Source organism: Ambystoma mexicanum, chromosome 10 (genome assembly GCF_040938575.1).
Source record: "Ambystoma mexicanum isolate Mex_15411 chromosome 10, UKY_AmexF1_1, whole genome shotgun sequence".
Classification (NCBI taxonomy): domain Eukaryota; kingdom Metazoa; phylum Chordata; class Amphibia; order Caudata; family Ambystomatidae; genus Ambystoma; species Ambystoma mexicanum.
In genome coordinates, this window is record NC_090932.1 from 1,431,928,207 (window position 1) to 1,431,949,573 (window position 21,367).

The 21,367-nt window shown below is 41.4% G+C and overlaps 1 protein-coding gene across 2 annotated transcripts in view; it reads right to left on the bottom strand.

The window, feature by feature from the left end:
- Nucleotides 1-21,367, bottom strand: part of RPH3A (rabphilin 3A) — a 1,455,977-nt gene that overhangs the window by 87,095 nt on the left and 1,347,515 nt on the right. For both annotated transcript variants that reach the window (XM_069619488.1, XM_069619489.1), the window contains 2 exons: nt 18,517-18,598; nt 2,558-2,654 (listed from right to left, as the gene is read on the bottom strand). In XM_069619488.1, the coding sequence (XP_069475589.1) occupies nt 2,558-2,654; nt 18,517-18,598 (179 nt within the window). The remainder of the gene's footprint in view (nt 1-2,557; nt 2,655-18,516; nt 18,599-21,367) is intronic.

Consider the following 21,367-nt stretch of genomic DNA (forward strand, 5'->3'; position numbering starts at 1 on the left):
TTAGTGGTAGGGTCAGATAGAATTTGGACGGAGGAACTATGTACTTTGGACTTCCTAACATCTGACGAGTAACTTTAATTTCTTTAGATATGTTGAGTATTCTCTTTAGCCATAGGGAGAGACATACCTTATTCTTTAATTTTGATAAAGAGAGTACAGAATGTCCTCAAAGTGTCTGACTCCTTCTTCCGACCCACCGCATAGGGCAGTTTTTTCCCTACTGCGTGTATCATACAGAACTGCCTGCACTGTTGCAAAGATTCCTTTTTATGGCCCCAGATGGTTCATGTTTTGTATCATGGTGTTTTCTGTGTTATGAACTTACTTTTTAATGTCATTTTCTCATTCTTCCTACTCCCCATTCCTTTGGCCTCCCCTCTTGGATGTTTGAACAGATGCATGCCACCTGGGTGTATCCCCATCACAATAAACCCAAGGCCTTCCTCTTCAAGGAATAGCTCCACCTTAACACCTAGATCCACACACCCTGCACTCCCCACCCTACCTGATACTCAGTGATCTTCTCCCTACTGTTTCCTCCCCTGGTTGCTTGTAAATCCCTTGCTGCCAATTGCCCACACTCACCCTCCTTTGATAGCTCCCCGCTCCCTTTTCTCTGTTTCTTTCACTGTGTTCTTTCCCCTATGATTGTAAAGTGATCTGTTGTTTCCTGAAGCTAGGTCTGCTCTTAATAAATACCCTAATAACAATAATAACATTATTCCTTATTAACATGACAATGCGTGCCTACACATTTGTCTTTTTTTACTGTTTTCTAAGGTTAAAAGCAATGTTGTCCAGCCCCTTTTGATTTTCCTTTTTGCGTCAAACCTTCCAAAATTCCAAATATACAAACAGTTTGCCCACAATATACTTGTTTTTATAAATGTACATATTGATTAATCATTTTAAGTTTGTTATGGACAGGATCCTATGAAACATATAAAAACAGTCCATACAAATAAAAGTACAAAGTACAAAATGCAAAGATAGAGGTAAAACGAATCAAATAGGGCAAGATCTAAGTCATGATAATTAATTGCTAGTCCTTATTCTTAAAGCCTTCCAAAGATACAACAATAATGCCCAGGCTATTACCGGTGAGTCAGTCCTTAAGAGATAACTTAGGCCGGGCAGCAGTGTGTAAATCGGACCCCTCTCAACACTGGTAAAATAGTTCTTGCTCTGACACGAGAGTTGGCCTTGCAAACGAATATAAAAATTAAGCACATCTTACATTTTTGTTATGAATACTGCCTGCCCAATGTGCAGTGATTACCCGTAAGGGAATAAAACTAAGATGTGCCCTAATAATTAGACATCTCTCTATTAACTGGCCTCTCCTAAAAGATAATCCTGTATTTTCTTTGAGTAGCAGTAAATAACTCTGGTTTCATTAATTCAATACTCTCCCGCCAGTCCAAATATAAAGCTTTAAGGTGATTTCTTGTGTCCACTTTCATTGCCAAATCCATAAACCCGGGAGCACTAAAAAGAGACAGTACATTGATTTGTATCCATTACTTCTTAACGCGCTGAAAGCAAGGGATGGACGAAGCATCTGGTTTGTTTAAAATATGAATAATAATAAAGTGTGATAGAGTTGCTTTAGGATTCGACCAGAGGTTTACCCAATGAAGGGCTGGTTCCAACAACATATCATTCTTCAAATGGCACATGCGTAGCTCTAAGTGTGCTGCATAATTAGGAGCTGATTTGGGAAGTCTTAGCACTTTTTGATATCAATATTATCTGCAAACATGTCAACCAACAGCTTTCTGTGTCATGCATTCCTTTCTTATTTAATCAGCACAGAAGTTGTAAACTTTGGTAGGTTTCTAATAAAGCAAGGTTAATGTGATTCCGGTGAAAGGCAACAATGACCTGGGTCACCTATAGGCAAGTTGCAAATGGGAAGAATTGTGTGCTCATGGCCACTATGCCACTGATTGTTGTTCATGCACTAGATGCTGATTTTCTTTATCCATATGTAACTTGCTTACACAAATGGTGGCCATGTGAAACGTTATCAAGGTCATGGTGCCACGAACCTCTTATCAAGGTCCTGGTTCACATGATAAACCTGCTCCAGGATATCATACCATTGCACATGTTGCTCAATTGGCTCTTTCTGGTGATAAACTTGCTGAAAGATGTAGTGCCCATTAGCAATTTACCTAATAGCAAGCAGCTCAAAGGAACCCTGTCCATGCAAAATGTCGGTCTGGGCATGATATCCATACAAAACCTGCTTGTGTGCACATTAACATCTTCCATGCAATGTTTACAGTTAGCTCTCAAAACAATTAGTCTGTTTGCAGTTTACTCTCTGTGCATTTTGTTCATAACTTGTTAGCGACTGGGCAGTAATAAAGAATTTCGTAGCAACAAGTTGCTATAGAATTGTTCCTGAAAACGAAGGATTCAATGAGTAGCCCATGCAAAACGAAAGAACTGTAAGAAACAAAAAAAACTGGCTGATTATGCTACATGCATATTTGCTTTATCACAGCATTTTCCAAAAAAGCACTTGTTAGTAAAAGGACATTTAACTTACCAATATAATCATTCGATTTGCCAATATCATAATCCCAGACAGAGATGTCTAATTGTTTCTTTGCAAGATCACTGTGTTTTATTTCATAGAAAAACTCCTGAAAAAGAATGCATAGAAAATATTACAGCCAAGAGTACATTATGCAAGAATAGATTTTTAGCTAAGAAGCACAAGTTTGCTTTGCTCAAGCAGATTATAAAGCTGGCAGTATAATACACATATTCTTATTTCAATTAAAGATATGTATAGGCATGCGCTTTATTCATGTGTTCCATTGTTCGCCACTGAGTTGGGTAACAAATGTCTATTATCTGTCTACAGCTCCAAGATACCCTGATGAGGATGAATGTGTGCTTTACAAAAACACATATTGTGTCAGGTTATTGTAGTCTCTGAGGAGAAAATCTATGAGCGCACATGTCACTGGTTTTTGTGATAGGGAAGAGCATAAAGGATTATTGTGCTTACTCAAGCACTCACATTACCTTGATACAGGTATTCACAGAACGAGATTAACGTAGTGCAGCGAAATTGGCCATGGCTCATGTTTGGTATCTCAACCATAAACAAGGCTTAAACCACACATGAAGTCATGAAGGGAAGCCTGAAAATGATGAAGGATATAATGATCCCACAAAGCAAATACTGAGCAATGGCAACATAAATGATGTAAATCCGAAATGTGAAACGTGCTCGATCAGTTTTAAACAGCAAAATGAGATGCTTTTAAAAATGTTAAAGTTTTGTTTGGAGCATAATTGTTTCATTTTTGATAAGGAACATTACAGACATGTCCGAGGTACAGCCTTGGGGTCATGCATGGCTCCCAACTATGCTAACCTATACATGGGATGGGGGAAGCAAACCATAGCTTGGGGTGAACAATACAATACATTTGGAGAACATGTCATCTGGTACAGATTCATCAACTATTTATTTCTGAATTGGAATGGTCCCCATGAGAAACGTATGAGCTATGTTGGATGCTTAAACAATAATTAAATGAATGTTCAATTAATTTTGGTTGCAAGCACTACCGCACTTATATTCTTGGATATCAATTCTGTGGTGGTCAATCCCAATTACCCTCTAATTTCCATAGGAAACTGGCCAGTTCAAACTGTTTTCTCGATACATCAAGTCATCATCCACATCTTAATTAGATCAATTCCCTATGGGGAATGTTTGAGGGCTCGATGTAATTGTTCTACAGTCAGTCATTTTTTGAGAGAATATGTGAACATGCAAGAAGGATTTTTGAAACAGAGTTAATCCTTTCAGAACATTAAAAGCTCTTTAGAGAAAGCCAATTCCAAAAATAGAAAGGAGCTATAAAAATGTGGCAAAAAGAAGAAGCATTCTGGGCCTGATGGCGTAAGATTCATCAGTGCTTTTAATCATCAATCAGACAAGATTAGATCTATTCAGAAAAGACATTGGCGAGTATTAATGATGGATAGAGGTCTTAAACAGGTTTTAAATAGCCATCCGGCTATTACCTTTTCAAAAGCTCCATCTTTAACTTGTATTTTGACACCCAATTGTGTACAAACTTTTAGTTCCCACAAGGATTGTCTGTCCAACACAAACAATATCAATGCTTTTTTCAAATGCAGGATGTGTGACTTTGTTTTGAATGAGAAAAACATAAAGATGTCTGGGGGTAAAACCTGGTTTTTCAAACACAGGATTACTTGTAATTGGGCCTCATTAGGGGTATGGAAGGCAACAACGGTGCCAGTATCGCTACCGACACCATTGGTACCATACCGCCATACTAGGACTTCTGCTTGCGGATGCCCTTGCAGCCACCTGATCTGACCAGGTGGCTGTACCGGCACCCATGAGCAGAACATGATGGTCGCACTGCGACCGTTATTAACGGTACCGGTGCTACCACCTTCCCCATTCGCATTGAGCCGAGGTCGGAATGGCCCAGTGATTCCGCTTTCGTGGGTGCCGGAGCTGGATGCGAGATTGGGGGTGCCTTCCCGTTCAAACCGGCAAGGCTACCTCCAACCTCGTAATGAGGCCCACTGTCTATCGCATTGAACACATTTGTGGACTGATGTATATAGGCTTAACTATACATTGTTTAAAATTGAGAATCCTCCAACTATTATTGAGCCATTAAAAACACAGATATGAATTATCCCATGGCGGTTAATATTTTGGAACATCATTACAAAGATGTCCACTGCATGAGTTTCACAGGGCTAGCACATATTCTGGGTCACCCAGGTGGTGGAAATAAACAATAGAGATTAAGATAATTTAAAGTTAAGCTCATCATTCAATTTGGGACTCTGAAACCCCAAGGCCTAAATGGAGATGAAGAACATTTTGTGTTTTTAAACTACTTTCAATGTAAATTGATGGAATGTATAAACTCAAACTCAACTTGCTACATGATGCTGTTTTTGCTGAGTCATATCTGTAACAATGCTGTTTACATTTTTCTACATAGTGTGGTAATTAGTGTTGATTTTGATAGTGTTGTCTATCAGCAACACGTTTTGCACTTTAATATTGGTATTTTACAAGGGTCTGTGGAGGACAGAGGGTTTACCAGTTACTGGATGAGGAACATCTGAGCATGATTGCAGAAAGCATTTTGCATTTATCATTGAGGTGTATTGATATTTGTGTTTTGGTACTGTATTGTTTTATTACACAATGGTCATTGTTTACATTTGCACAGATTTGCATTTGCATGTTTGCACTAGTCCCTAAGAGCCAGTAATGTCCTATCTTGGGTTTGATGGTTTAAGCTAGGTATTTAGTATTGTATATCACGTAGTCTTCTACAGGTCAGCTACCGCAGTGAATTTTTGTGTCCGTGAATGTTATTGGGATTGGAGGTGGGTGGGGGGTCTGGGTGAGTTTTGTTATTGAAGGGTGTATTGTACATACTTGTTATATGGTTACATTGTATCATGGTGGTTGTGGCCAGATTCTAGGGGGCATGGTCGCAGGCTGTACCCCCAAGAATCTGTTCACTGCCCACATGCACTAGTAATATATGTAAGTTATTATAGGTAGCATAAGGGGATGATACCGTATTTATAATATGGTGTAATTGTGTAATTTAAGTGTATATGGAAGTTTTGATTGTAGTACAATTGAGGATAGTGCTTATTGATCTGTCCTTCGCCTTTGACAGAGTGAACCATTCTATCCTTATTGAAAGTCTCCATGATAGCTTTGGGATCACAGACCAGCACTGGACTGGCTGACCTCTTTCTTGACTAAATACTCTTTTCAGATGCAACTGGGTTGTTTGTCCTGCACCACCTCACTTTTACCTGCAGCATCTCCCATGGTTCTATTCTATCAATGTGGCTCTTTAATATGCATAGCATCCCTCTGGCCCACTTCATCTGCTCCTTCTCTCCTAATTTGCAGTTTTGTGATGATAAAACACAACTTTGCTTGAAGCATTCCTCTACTACTTTCTTATCTGCCACTCTGATTCCTGATTGTCTACCTTTATCCAGGCATGGTGTGCAGATAACGATTTCTGTGTGAATACCAGTAAGAAGGAGATTTTGGTTATTGTGACACTTGTGCCCTGTTTCCTTCCTACTTGCTGGTCTCTGTCCTTGGGCTCTATATCCTCACCATTTTGTGAGTCCAGAAACATAGGGGTTATCTTTAACTGCTCTCTTTCCTTGAATACTCACGTGTTGGACCTTTTGAAGAAGGTCCATTTTGAGCTTCACCTCTTTTCAGGAATTCTACGTTTCTTTACATTCCCTTACAAGGTGAGTGTTTCGAGAGCCTTGGTCTTCTGTAAACTGCACTACTGTAACAGCCTCTTTGACAACCTCCCCTGTCTTCTGTATGGGCCCTTTATCTAATCTAGAATACGGCTGCAAGAGCTATCCTTGGCCTGAAGACTACGGATCATATCTCAGCAGTCCTGCAATTTCTACTCTGGCTTCTGCTGTAAGGATACCCATGAAGACCCTCTGCATCATCCACAAGGCTTTCTGCGCTCTGGGACAACACTATTTCCAATATTCTGTCCCTAAATACTTTCCTGCAAGAGCCTTCTGCTTCTTTAAGACCAATTGTCTCTTTGTGAAACGCTTCTCCAGACAGAGTGGGGAGGTGGATCTCTTTGTATAGCTGGTGCCTTTCTTTGGAACAGTGCTCCTGCCCATTTTAGACTGAGACAGACGTTCTTAAATTCTGGATACTTTTCAAATTTCTGCTTCTATCTTCCCCTTTCCTTTTCTTGTTTCTCTGTTAACTTATCCCACTGCCACCAAGACCGGTGGCCTGGTACCTCAATACGTGCATAGGTTCAAGTCACTATACCTAGTTGAGACCAGTAGCTCCCCCCCTCAACCACTCTCATCACTGCCCTTGCGGGTAAACTGTCTGGAAGCTGTGCACACCACACTTGGGACTCTTCTTTCCAAGCAGTTAGGTAGTGGACTCCCACATTGGCACCCATTGGCAATTCCTTCCTGGCCCTCCATGAGTACTTGCTCATCCCTACAACACCTTTCATTGATACAATTTGCTTACTGCACAATGCATATGTGCATTGATAGCAGTACTGTGTAGAATTACTTTCCATAAGTAAAGGAAATACAGATGGAAAATATGTTAAGTGACAGCTGGAGTGTGGAAGTTTAATATATTCATAGACTTACATATAGAGTTTTTGAAAGTCATTGGCGGATCTGTGACTGTTCGAAAGCAGGCAATGAGTGAAAAGGGTAGAAGGGCTGTCTTGTGCGATGGTGTGCACGTGCTATTCAGGTGTTTCAATTATGCCTGGTCTGGAAAGGGGACAGCAGAGACCATGGATATTTATGAAGGACCATTGATTATGGTTGTTGTTGTATGCTAGAGAAAAGTATTTGGGACAAAACATTGTTGCTGTGCTCTTTTATTTTTCTCTAGTGTACCATTGTCCATTACTTCCATTATGGTAGTAAAACATGCTAATGGAAATGTTGGAGAATCTTATTGAGCTGAACTACTTTATTGAAAAGTAGATGGACTCTATAAGATTATTTCTATTTTTGAACTGTGAAAGGTGGTTGCTGAAGGAACCATTTCAGTGTTTTTTTCATTTTGTGTTTTTTTGTTTTGTTGTTGTTATTGCATGAGAGGTTATGAAATAAACCTAAGTGGGTGGAGGTGGAAAATAAGGGAAGGGACCACAGATATAAAGAGGCTGGTGGACAGGGGCAGATGTTGTGTGTGCATTCAGTTCAAGGCAGAGGGCAGTGTTTCTCATGCTCCTTGATTACAGCCTTGAAAGCACTACGAAATTGCTCCCCTCTACAGAGTGGTGTGCTGCAGTATATACAGAGTACTGTTGTTTTGGAAAGATATGGATCAACAGCTTCTTTTATGGTTGACAAGGCAGCTGGTGGGATTGTCTGTCCCACAGGAGTAGCCAGGGCTGGTGGTAGTATTGGCTGAGAAGATGTGGTCTACTTGCATGGGGTGGAGGGTGGAATGGGCAATTCCAATTCTCTTAGATAGAGAAGAGTTCTTTAGTGTTAGAGGCTGCCTTGGAAATGTGAGTATTATAAGAATTAGATTTTTGTGCTACCACTATCAGTTTATAGGTTTTGGTAGCTGTGGCTAGTGTGAAGCAGTTGGTGGTGGAAAGATTTCTGTTGTATAGATTTTCAGCGGCTATTTTCTTGTGGCCTAGGTTAGTAAGTTCCTCATCAAACCATGAGTTGGCCAGTTTGTGGGGATTTGGGCATTTTTTGATACAAGTGGTCCATGTGTGTCGATGGTAAATTGAAGGCAGGCGTGGTAAAAGCTAGCAATGTCATGTGGGTTGGTGTTGGTAGAGTCATGGTTTTTGAGTGAGGATAAGAGGGTGGGGTTCAGGTTGCCGATTGTGAGTTTATGGAAGTTTCTAACCAATACAGGTGTGTGAGGAGTGGTGGACTGTAAGTTGGAGTCATTAAGATCAAAGTTAATTAGGAAGTGATCTGACCAGGGCATTGCTAACATAGAGATAATGTTTATGGCAGAGTTGGACGTGAGGATCCAGTCAAGAGTTTTGTTCTAGGTTTTGTTTGGGTCTTATGTTGATAGCAAAAGTGTTTTTGTGTCTGAAAAGCTGAATACTTTTAGATTGGTGTCACAGGAAACATGTTGAACTCTAAATGTTGTGTGTAAAATGTGTACCTAACATGTTTTACTTGTCAATACATGAATACAAATTATATTTTTGAAAAGTAATTCCGAGTGTTCGGAGGGCAAATCAAGAAGCGTATTATGCGCGACATGAAGGCCTTGGTCATCTTTTTTGTACTAGCTGGATAAAATAAAACATAGATATTGTTCATGACGTATAAATTGTTAAGGAAAGGCTCCATATCATTGCCCCAGCATGTGCAGGACTAATACATGTCCCAGCCCTTGAGGTTTTCTGCCATGACAGCTAAGAGCCCGAGTCTTTGCACGGCTTCATCAACCCGAGCTCCCCTTCTCGACCCATGGTTAGCACTAGTGAGAAGTAGATAGGCAAAGCGGGGTCACGCAGCTTCCAATGCATATTGCATACTTTGTGACAACTGCCCCCCAACGCAAGAGCAAGACAAATAAGCCACAAGAGGGTGTCACACTCACAAATGGAAAATCTGTTGCGGATTTGAAAATAGCCAGTGCCGTTTCAGAATGTGAAAACCTGTTAGGGAAGCACAAAGCACAGAGAGGTCCCTCTTATCCACTAAAACCAAGGAAATATAAAGGAATTGTGTTATGGCCCCAGAGTGCAGCAAAACCAACCTGAAGGAAATGGAACAGAACTCAACGTCCCATAATGCACTAGTTTCCAAGAATGGAAAGTTCAAATGGATCCAGGAAGGTCCCAAATAGTGTTTGAGAAGAAAGGGTCAGGGAACCTAGAACAACCTCTGAAATACCTTGCTTTCCAACAAATATAACAATATAATTTACAGAGAGGAACACAGCTCCATATTATTGCTATACTGCACTGACAGATAGATGCCCAGGTCCCACATTCACTCACTCAGAGAGACTTGGGAATTCGAAGAATCCTTTTTTCCCATGCCTGATATATTCCAGAAAGGAGGAAAGCAATGCTTACACCCCACCCCATTGAACTCAAGAGCTCAAGTGGAGAAATACTTTCCACCTGTTACAGAAAGAGCTCAAGACGAGAAATACTTTCCACCTGTTATTGAAAAAAATATTTTCCCAGCATTGAATCTTAACAAAGACCTTTGTATCAAGCAGGCTGGCTCTCTGGGGATTAGGGTGGACACTAGTGAAGCCCACAACTCATAAATGGAAGGGCAGATGATCATCAGAACATCAAAGCAAGGGAATCAGACAAAACACAAAGGATGGGGTGCAGCCACAACTGAGTCATAGTAGGGCGGCAACGAGCACATGGGATCATTCTAAAATGGTAGATAACCTTTAGAAATCAATTAAATGTTCCAATACACATTTCAATCAACATTTTACCATGTTTCACAGTTAGAAAGCTCTGCGTGTTTCAATTAGGTAAAAATAATGTATGTAAAATATGTTCTATGTGAAGCGCTTTAGCCAAAAGCACTATATACATGACACATTATTATTACACTGATGTGTATAACAAATAATGGATAGACAAAATATATACATATTTATTGAACAGATACCTATCACCACATAAAAAAAATCAATTACGTTGCAAGACATTGCTAACTAACACCGAGTGATTCTGTTTATCCTTTTTGCACGATTGATATATTCCGCCTCATGTGAACATCTATCACTACAACATGTCTTGTTTAAAATAGGAAACTGAAATAGCCCTTCGGCATGATTCACAAAGCACCTGTCAGTGGGATGTTTCCTCTGAACCAGGCCCCTTGTCGTCTGGGGCTTCACATCTCTGCTGCAGGGCTCAAGTCGAGGGTACACGCGGGGGGACATAGTCCACCCACTTTATTCAGAGGGTGGACTCAGTCCCCCCAGCTAAAATGGGAAACCTTGATTGACCTCTTTGAATTTATGAATTAAAGATGACCTCAGGGATATAACCGCAGTCGTTAGGTTTACAGGCCGGACACTTCACCACTGCACTATATAACCTGATGAAAAATAGCAAACTAAAAGTGAAATGTCGCATTTCGGTACTGCATGTTCCAGGGAAAACAATTGTATTGATTCTTGGAGTTTAAAACATGCACAAAGTTTTCTAAAACACTATTGGAGGAAAATATCCTCTCTTGGTTTTGTGTTTGTGTTGATTTTATAAAAGGCAAATTCCATTCGTCCTGTGCAATTTGGATGGTTATGCAAAGCCAATTTAATGAAATGTGCATATTTCACCTTGATATGCTAATTTCTGATGACGTCGCACCCGATTGCATTTGTTGATGAGTCCGCCCACTTTAATTTTTAGGACTTGACCCCTGCTCTGCTGACAAGTTTTGATGCAAGGTCTCTCTGCGGATGCCTCATTGTCTTCCATGCTAAAGGTTCTGAAAGCATGCCCTTGTCTGTGTTTGGTTAGGTGGCCACATGCATGTAGCAGAATGTCACACTTCGGATTCCAGACTGGTGGAGGGCTGCCTGGCGCACACACTGATGAAATATCCTACTGAAAATAGCTATTAATAAATGTGTAATCCGTCGATATTGTAGAGGAGCAGGTAGAGGCCTCTTTTCCAGTCCCTGCCCCTTCACCACCATCCTATTGGAGTATCAGACAAAGGGCTACCATCTGGAATTCATGCACAAGATTATGTGACACGTCCATATCGTGTTGATTGTACTAAAGACGGTATGCACTGAGACAGCAATTCAGAAGAAATCCACACATTGAGACAATGGAAGGAAGTTACCAAGATGGATGTCAATTTTATACATTCCATGAAGGGACTCTGAGAATCATGGATGAACGCTAAACAAAAGTCTATAAAATGTCATAAAGAAGTTATATATGCCTAAGTCAAAACAATATGAAAATACTTAAGACTGACGATGTAACAGAAGCAGTAAGAGAAACATGTACCAAAAGATGAAGTTATCGTGAAAATGAGAAGATGAAGTAACGTGCTGATCAATAACTGTAAATATGCTGTAACGCAAGGTAGAAGAAGCATATAAAAGCTTGCTAAAAAAGATATATATGAATATAACATTTAGAATGGCCATTGGAATAAAATGGACAACGGCCGTGCTAAATAAGCCCAATGACCTCAAAAACAAGCCTAGGATCGCACATTGAAGAATTGATGAAGAAGCTGTTTTCATGTGCAGAATGAGAGAGTAGGTTGGCCTGAAGTCAAGGAGGCTATTTCTGGAGCTGTGCGCAAGGCACAGAGAGGGGTGAATGAATAGACCATGTGCATGAGACATATTTCTGCAAAGATTAGGACAAACACATTTGCTGATGCCAAGTATTGAACAACCATGAAAGCAAAAGCCTATGTGCGATGGAGTGAGCAAGTCTAGAAAGCCCAGACAGGGTAATGGCACCCTGGTTAATTAAATCAAATAGAAGAAATTGAAAGGCAGAAATTGACAAAATCGTGGTCTCTTGACATGTGATGAAGAACTCAAAATAAAGGCTATTGATTAGAGCTTCGAGACAAGATACTGGTGTGCTCACACTCCCTCTAATGTCTCAGAACAGTGAGCAGACTACAAGGTCATCTACAAACGATAGAGCTTGGCTAAGGATCAGGTCGATAACATACACTGGAGTAATTGGGAAACCAAAGAAGAAGTTGACGCAGCTTGAATACCTAGGTTTCACTTTGTTCAAGTGCTATCAAAACGACCCGAAAGTCCGAGGTTGGATAGTGCTGCCAACTAATCAAAAGGAATCATCCAAAAAGAGAGAATAAAAGACCGAATGGGAGATTTGTTCACAGGAGAAAAGATGGAAGGTTATTTCTAAAAAATAATCTTCAGTCTTTTCTCCCTCTGACATTTCCTTCACGGGATTTCAACCCTGATCCAATCAAAAGCCATGCCACGCACTTTCACATACAATGTTGCAGTTATTAGTCTACTGCAATATTCTCTGCTATAATCAGTTTGTGACATGCTTAGAAGTAGCTCACAGTGTGTCCTACAGACATGGGGCAGCCAATGAGATAGTAACACTATATTATTCCATAAGTAGACATGTTGCCCTAATCCAATCCCTCCCGGTGTTAGGTTTTTATAAAATACCACGTCTTGAATGATGCATATACAAGTATATAAACTCTGTGCAAGCAAACTTTGGTGTGAATATCGAGCATCTACATGAGTGGCTGGCAGCACAGTCCACCCATTTTATTTGTATGGGCGGACTGAGCAGGGACGCATCCCTCACTAAGCATTTTTTCTTTGTTGCGTAACCCTTTCAGCTCCACAAAAAATGTATCTTGTTATAATGAGAGGCAATGGGGTGTCGCAAGACGGGTCCTGCTGCCTCTCATTATTATGCTAACAGTGAAGACACGCTCACTGACAGGAGAGGAGCCCTCTGCTGTCAGTCTGCATGTTTACGTTGCAGATGGGCGCAGGGGAAATCCATTCCACTGTGGCTGCACAGACATGTGTGGATGCAGTGAGCAGGTAAGGTGTGCTAGCTTTTATGTATGCATGCATGGATGCAATGAGTTGTGCTAATGCGTGGGTGCATTGAATGTAGGTCACTATAGCCATGTAATAACACTTATCATGCTTGCTTTACCCCTGTTGCCCTGTAACCGTGCATCAATGTTAAAACAAACCTGATAAGTGTTAGTAAATTGCTTGACTGGCTTTCTAGCAATTTCAAGTTACCACAACTATACAGCCCAAAAGAGAACTTCTACAGGAGAAATCTGTTGTATGACAAGGGTAATAGAGGGTTTGGAATGGTCTACTAGTGTCAGACCCTCTGGGGAGGGAGAACTCCCACAGTAAATCTGTCCCAGGTTTGCTTGCCAACTGGCCCTGGCTCCAAGAAACAAGCAGGGGTTGCCTGGCAGGATACTTAGACGTGTCCAAGAGCAACCTGGGATGTTGACTGAAGCAGAATGGACTGTATACAGCAGCTCTAGAAAAGACTCAGAGCGAGCATCTGCAGTTCAGGTAAAGGAACAGGGAACAGGGGAACATACGCACTAAAGATTGCGAGAGATGTGAATCAAGAACAGGAAGCCATCATGACAGAACTGCATGATCCCAACATGGTTGTCAAGACTTTTATTTACTCAGACGCACATTCCGGGATGCAGAATGAACACAATTATTAAACTGATACTAACATCTGAGAACAAGTACAACCCATACACAAACAAGGCGAGGAGAAATGCCCATTATGGAATTACCCATCAGGAAAAAGAACATTTATGGGAAAACAGGCCTATCAACCAGAACACTCAGTGGGTGAATTACGCAATCAACACAAGTATAAAAGAAATCACACACATCCTGACTTTGTGGGAGTTAAAATGGTGTTACCAAGAAAGCTGTGGTCTAGTGAGTGATGAAAGACAAGGAGTAGAGCAGGGTCAGGACCAGTTATTGTCACGCCAAAAATGTCTAGTGAGTGGAGACAGAACCCGAGGTGACTGTGCCAAATGAGCCACACAATAGTACAGGCCAGGTCATAGGGAAAGGCTGGATTAGATTGTCTGCTTGGAATCTGTGAACAGAGGCCAGTAGGAACCATGCCTTGATAAGAGTTGTTAAGGAGAAGTGAGCTGATGGCTTTAACCCAGATCGTGGTGGTAGGTACAAGGTGAAATGTCACTCACCCAACATAAGAGTCCTGCAACAACTGAGGACCCAGGTGGGGGATGGGTGACTGAAAGGTTGCACAAAGAAGTACTATGATGGGAAGAATTCCTATCTGTAAAAGCAAAGCATAACTCATAGGGTAATACTGTTTAGTGCAGGATTTTATCTTGTTTTTTATGTTTTGTCCGTGCCCTAATGCCTACGGGTCCATGGATTTCGCATTACAAATGCATTAAAGTAAGGTGTGTGAGGGGAACCTGCAGGTAAGAGAGGTGTAGGAGAGGTGTTGCCCAGGTAGAGGGCTTGCGGCTGCCTCTGCACCCAAAATACTACGACAAAAAACAACAACAAAGACAATTATAAAAGAATAGACAATTACCAAGAAAAAGGCAAAGACTGAGACAAAGACTTGTGCTAGGCACTTATAAGGCCATGTGAAAAGAACAGTGCCCTGGATGAACTCTCAGGAAATTACAAGCTAGGTTAGGTGTGTTACTCTGGACATTAGGTGCTTTTGAATAGGATCCATAATGAACTTGCTTTAGGCCTTTTTCCTTCCACTGTTTGCCTACCATTCCCATTTTTTGTGTTGGTGTGTACAACTTGAATCTATGTGATCACTACGCCGCCCATAATTCTGCCGAAAAAAATATCGACAACCACTACAGCGCGGCACAGTGATCACTGTGGCCTGCATCCCCCTACCCGCTCCCCCCCCCGGCCACTTACCTTAGCGGCGGCTTACCTTGTGCCGCCGACTTCCCTCGATCCCTGCCACGTCAGTTCTCAATCACTTACGGGGATCAGCGCTGATGCAGTAGGGTCCCTTTTTTCTGTAAACTTTCTACCCCCACTCCAATTAACGGGAGCAGGTGGAAACTCCTGCAACCGCCGACCCCCATTACTACGTCTGAGAGGAGCAGTGGACACCTGTTCTTCCCTTAGCTGCAGTAATGGGGGTCGCATTCTTAGACCACGCAAAGGCACTGGAAATCGTACCAGGTAACAGTGTAGTCGCAGTAATGGTACGATTCCCACATTACCTGTACTTCTCACCCTTCTCCCTAAAACAATACAGGTGGCGAAACATCTTTCAGTGTTTTGTGTTTCCTGTGATGTCCACCTAAAACAAGTAGGTCTGAAATTACCCGTTCGCTAAGAATGTATTGCCGTAGTGGTGGTAAGCTCAGGATGCTCTGGGGACTCTCAGATTCCATTTTAATTGCTTCAGGGAGGAATGCGCTTGATTACACTAGTACGCATAACGCGCCATGTGGGTACAGAGGACTATTGGCCCATGTGTCCCAGAGAAAGACAGTGACATCGGGCCTCATTACACGGATGGCAGTAAGGGTTTACCGGTACCGGTATTTTACCGGTACCGGTAAACCCTTACCGCCTTACTACGAGGTCCCTTTGCGGGTTGGGGAATTTAACGGCTGCTTTTTGCAGGCGGTAAAAACCAATCCGCAAAGGGACCAGGGAGCTAATTACGGTACCGCAATTTGTGGTACCGTAATTAGCGCCTTCCCCATTCCCATAGAGCCCTATGGGGCAAAAATGGGAATGGGGAAGGGCAATGGTGGAAGGGGGAATTACCACCCCGCCAACCTTGGAATAGGGCGGTAATTCCCCTTTCCACCAAGGAGGTGCTGGTATTTTACCGGCATGAACCATGGCACTAATAGCGCCATGGTTCACCGCCATCTGTGTAATGAGGCCCATCATTCTGTTAACATCACAACTGGGCTTATCATTAAAACATAATCAAAACTTCTACCTGGATTAATTTTATGAAAATGTTCAGGTACTGTTATCTGAAACAAAATAGCTATTTCAACATATGTGGTCATTTCTAGCAGGAGCACAGCTTTTGAAGAACCAATTACACTATATCTGAGATCTTTAACTTTGCTCTTGAAACCTGTTCACCAGAAGAGGGCCCTCAAACATCTGTTCAAACTGAGCGAACTAGCTCTAGTAATACATGTATTCATCATAGATTTGCTCACTCTCTGACAACGAAATGGTTGTTACATGTCAATATTTTACATTTCTTATCAGGGTACATCACTTTGCAATTATGAATTTGGGCAGCTGCACATTTGTTTTCTACTCCAAGCCAAAGAAAATGGAGAACGAGCACCTGCAGGAAGCAGGGAAGCGATCATACAGCGGAAGCAGCATTGGCACAATTCTACACGGAATGCAATCATCCCCGAGCCCTAGGGCAGCATTATGTGCCAGGGAGCTCATATAAGAAGGAGACTCTCAGAACGTGTAGGGCTAATCCTGTGGGAAATAACATGGGGCGACACGAGTTAGAGAGTGATGGCCTTATCCTGCAAATACCATCACAAGGAAGCATCATAATACAGGGCTAGTCCCTCCTTCTTGTTGACATGAATCTGGTGTGTTTTTTCCTGTAACACGTGTCTCTTTAGTAATAATATCAATGCACTTGCTCAAATGTAGTTTAATCAAACATGGTCACAACCAACTGAACACAGATTCTTGATAAACTCTGTGCACACGATGATCTGACCAGAAGCGACACTTAAAAGAAAGGTGAAAGACAGTGATGTGGTCATTGTTTCTCCATTTACCAGGGCGGCATGTGAAAGATGGCATATTTGTATTTTGTATTTGTATTTTGTTTATTTATATAGCGTGCCGGGCCCAAAGGCATCTGGGCGCATATCTTGTGTAACAGAGATAACAATTACATACAAAGAAATGGATAGCTCTTCCAGATTACAGACAGCATGCAGCTACAGTATGGCATGTACAGATATAATATAATATACAATATAGTATGTACAGGCAAAAAAGATATAGAAGACGTTGAGCTAGAATGTACAGGTATAAAAATATAGGAGGTTCACAAGAAGATAAATTGTCTCAGTATAATGAAGAATACACGAGATATATACCTGGCTGACACTGAATTTGCACTGGTTACCTGGTCACCCTCTGATCTCTGGGCCAGGTCCCTTCACCTGCCAGTCACACTCCTGCACTGCCTTCCCAGCACCTGAGGACTGGTCCTGTATCCCTGCAGTCCCACCACCAGCACTTGACACCAGATGGCTGCACTTCCTGGCACTTGCCACCTGTGGCCCATACTTTTACGCACTATATATCTTTATTTATTTATTTATTTTGTTTGGTTCTTATCCCATGTACTGCACTGTCCTCTCCCCCTCCTCCCTCGCACGTCTCCTCCTTTCCTATCCCATGCACATGAGCGATCTGAATGACACCTGGCCTAGTAGGGTCGTTGTTTGTCCTCCCCTGTTCCCCCTCCCATGCCTCGTCGCGCCTTGAAACACTTGTGTATAGGTGCGTTATAAATGCCATATCATATCATATGATATACAATGAAAAATACAACAGTTATATATATACACGTAGAATATAAAAGAGGAAAACAGAGGGCAATCACTGTGCAGGACAGAGTGGCAATGTATTTAATACAGCGCCAGATATCTCATATGTTTTGGGCTGAGAGCCACAATTTGGTTATGCTCTTAAAGGATTGGAAGGAGGGCTCAGCTCTGATAGAGTTAGGTAAGGTATTCCAAAGTTTAGAGGCCAAGACCGGGAAGCTCACACTGCCAGCTTTTCAAAGCTTGAATCTCGGATGTGATATAGACTGCAGGCTTGGGCCGTTCTCATAGGTCGAGTGGAGCTGTGAAGTGTGAGTTGGTTGGCTAAGTAAATAGGGGCCTGGTTGGTCAGGCACTTGTGAGTAAGGGATGATATGATGGAAGATATAATCCAAAAGGCAAGGCTTAATACGGACACTTTGAGGAAACACAGCAACGTCTCATGGGCATGTTTTTTATCTAAGAGATTGAACTCACGGGTGAGAGGAATTTTGTGGGTCACTAAACCTTTTGAGCAATTACCCACAAACTTTCACAGGTTACTTTTTGGTGAATTTGCATACTACTTGCCAACGCCAGACAGAGTACATGTAACATTCAGGTGTGTGACAGAATTTACACTTGCAGGATTTAGAATTGTTCTTTCATAACACGACAATAATACCAGAGACCAGTTTCTAAGCGCAAGACCGGAATTCGAACCTGGGTTGCTATGTGTTGTCTTGCTTCCAACACAAGCACATTCCTTGCAGCTGAGCTATCCTCCCGGATATGCTTCTGCCCGCACCCAGAGGAGAGGTATGCATGGAGAACCCGGCCCACAATAAAAGAATGGCTCACCTCATTAAACTCAGGATTCAATGTTTTCTTTTTTATTTGTGTCTTGAACTTGGACTTCTTCCCCACGTCAGGTTTTAGCCATCTAGAAAGAGACAAGCCAACTTTAATTATTACAATATATATACATAATGACATATAGGAGATAACTTAACTATTTGCAAATACTAAGAAAGATCTATTCATGACAATGCACATGAAACCTGAGTGCTGATTCAATTATATTTACAACTATTTATTTATTTATTTATTTATTTATTTGACTTATATTCAGGAAAAACCTGTAATTTTGTCAAGAGTGTGGCACATTTTTGTTCTGCAATTTGTTCCTCTTGGTTTCATTGAAAATGAGTTTCTCGACAATGGTTTTTCACAGATCCGACTTATTAAAGTGCTTGTGGGAGACCTCCAAAGTCATCTGACTGGTGGTTCCCCTAGCCATGCTCTGCTTCAGTAGATTCAGTGAGCCGGGCCTCGTTTATCTGTTTGAAAGCCATTTCGAGCAAATTTGTCATGGCTATTGTCCACCTAGTGGCTTCACCGGCGATGAGTCTGTTCCACAAAGTTTCATCTTGAATCATCCACTGATTCGTGATCAACGGTGATAGGTAGGTGGTTCTATTCTGTTTCGTGCAGGGGCAGTTTAGGATTAGGTGTCTGATCGTTTCCACAGTGTCTGGGTTTTTACATAGTCGACATACTAGGTTTTCTGCCATATTTCGAATGGCGAGTATTTGTTTAGTTTGTAGTACATTTAATCTTGCTTTCATAAACAAATGTCTTTTTTTCTTGTCCGGGAATTTACTCACGTATTTCATTGGAACCTTTGGTTTGTTGAACGTTGGTGGAAGATGTTGTAATAGTTTATTTTCTGTTGCTGCCTCTATTGTTTTGATCCAATCCCTTTCTTCGAGTTTCCGTTTGATTTTATCTGGGTTTTCTTTTAGGTCTGTTTCCGTGCACAGTATTTCAGACAACCTTTCCTTTCTAGAATCTGCCCACTTCTTGAATAAGCTGCATTTTCCAGTATCAAGTTCTTCTTTAATCAATGCATAGATTGGCAGGGAGTCAGCCAGGATGATTTTTCTGAATAGCCTCATTGCGTTAATGTCGACTATCGAGGCCAAGGATATTAATCCAAGCTCCCTTCTGATAGCCGTTATTGCGGTTGATTTGGGAAGCCCTAGAATGGATCTCCAGACCATGCCTTCTATTCTGTTCCAGATGTTCTCCGGGATGCACAATGATGCTTCCGTTCCACATGTCAACGCGGGCACCAATTTCATTTTATAGAAATGTATTGCCAGGGTTAGCTTAAATTTACCACATTTCTTGTCCAACGTTCTCATTTGCGCTGTCAGTCTCTTCGCTTTATCCCAGAGAGCAGCTTGCATTGCTTTGTCTGTTGGTGTGTTATCTAGTTCAAATCCCAGGTATCTGATGTTATTTACTTTTTCGATTTTTGTATCGTCTAAAAACCAGGACTCCCTTGTTATAGAGCTTTTCTGTTGTTTCTCCAGTGTCATGGTTTTTGTTTTGTTTTTATTTATCTCCAAGTGATTTTCCTCTAGGTATTTTGTCAAATTTGTCAATTTCCGCTGCAAGCCCACTTTCGTCTGGTCAATCAGAATCACGTCGTCTGCATATAGGAGACGAGGAATTTTGGTTTTCCCTAGTTTAGGTGGAAACGTTCTGATCTTGTTTTCTGAGTACTGCAGGTCCCCCAGATAGTTGATAAAGAGTGCAGGAGCAAGTGGGCACCCCTGTTTTACACCCCTTTCCACTTGTATTTCTTCCGATAAGGTTCCCTGTTGGTTAAGCTTTACTCTTACTGTTGTGTTTGTGTGAAGCGCTATTAGTGGGTTGAGCAGTGATCTGGGGCATTTCCAGGCTTCCAATTTTTTCCATAGCATGTTTCTGTCCACTTTATCAAAGGCTTTTGACAGGTCTACAAAAGCTAAGTAGATTTTTGGCGCCCCTTCTTTAACTTTTGCTTTAAAGATGTTTATTATCAAGATGTTGATTGCTATTGTTCCATTTTTTTGGAAGCCCGTACAACTATTATGTGAATGCACATCGAGAAAAACATATACATTTATCAAAGCACCTTTGATATGGGACACAGTTGCACAAATAAAAATACTTCCCTCACCGGCCATATTTTCCAGGAAATGTCCCTTTTTAAAATAAATATATAATTTGTATTGGTGTTATAACATCAGAAGCAGTTCAGAACATTTCAAACAAACAGCTTCCCTATTCAATCGTCTTTTGAATCTTGATCACTCACTTTCCAACCTTTAACTCTTTCCTTCATGCAGAAACATCCCACTGTAGTCAACTTACTAGACCTCTGAACTTTTCAACCATGCCCCTGGTGATTAGACCATTGATTCAACTCTTTGTTCTAACCGGCCCATATTTCCCTGCTCTGCTCCCCCCTCCCTGTCCTCCTCAGATCTGAGCAGTCTTTAAATGAACATAGCTGAAATCCAGCAAAATGTTATAAGCGGGTGCAAGCCCCATTCCTACCTATGAGGTCTATCTCTTAAGAACTGTTAACATAGCGTCACAAAGAATAGCATCTAACTGTTTCCCATCCCTTTTCCCCTTGTTTCGACCAGAATTGAAACCATTCAAATTTGATGTCTTTGGAGGTGCCTTGTAACCAGGCTGCAATTTTCACCATTTGGTACAGTTCTTTGTTTTTTCTCAGTCATTCAATTTTTATGGGGGGCGCTGCACAATTTTTTTAGCTTTGAGCCATTAATGCCCTTGCCACCAGGAGTATATGTTGTGTCATATGCAACAACTTACAGTAGCCATCCTCCTCTTTAGACATGCCAAATTAAAT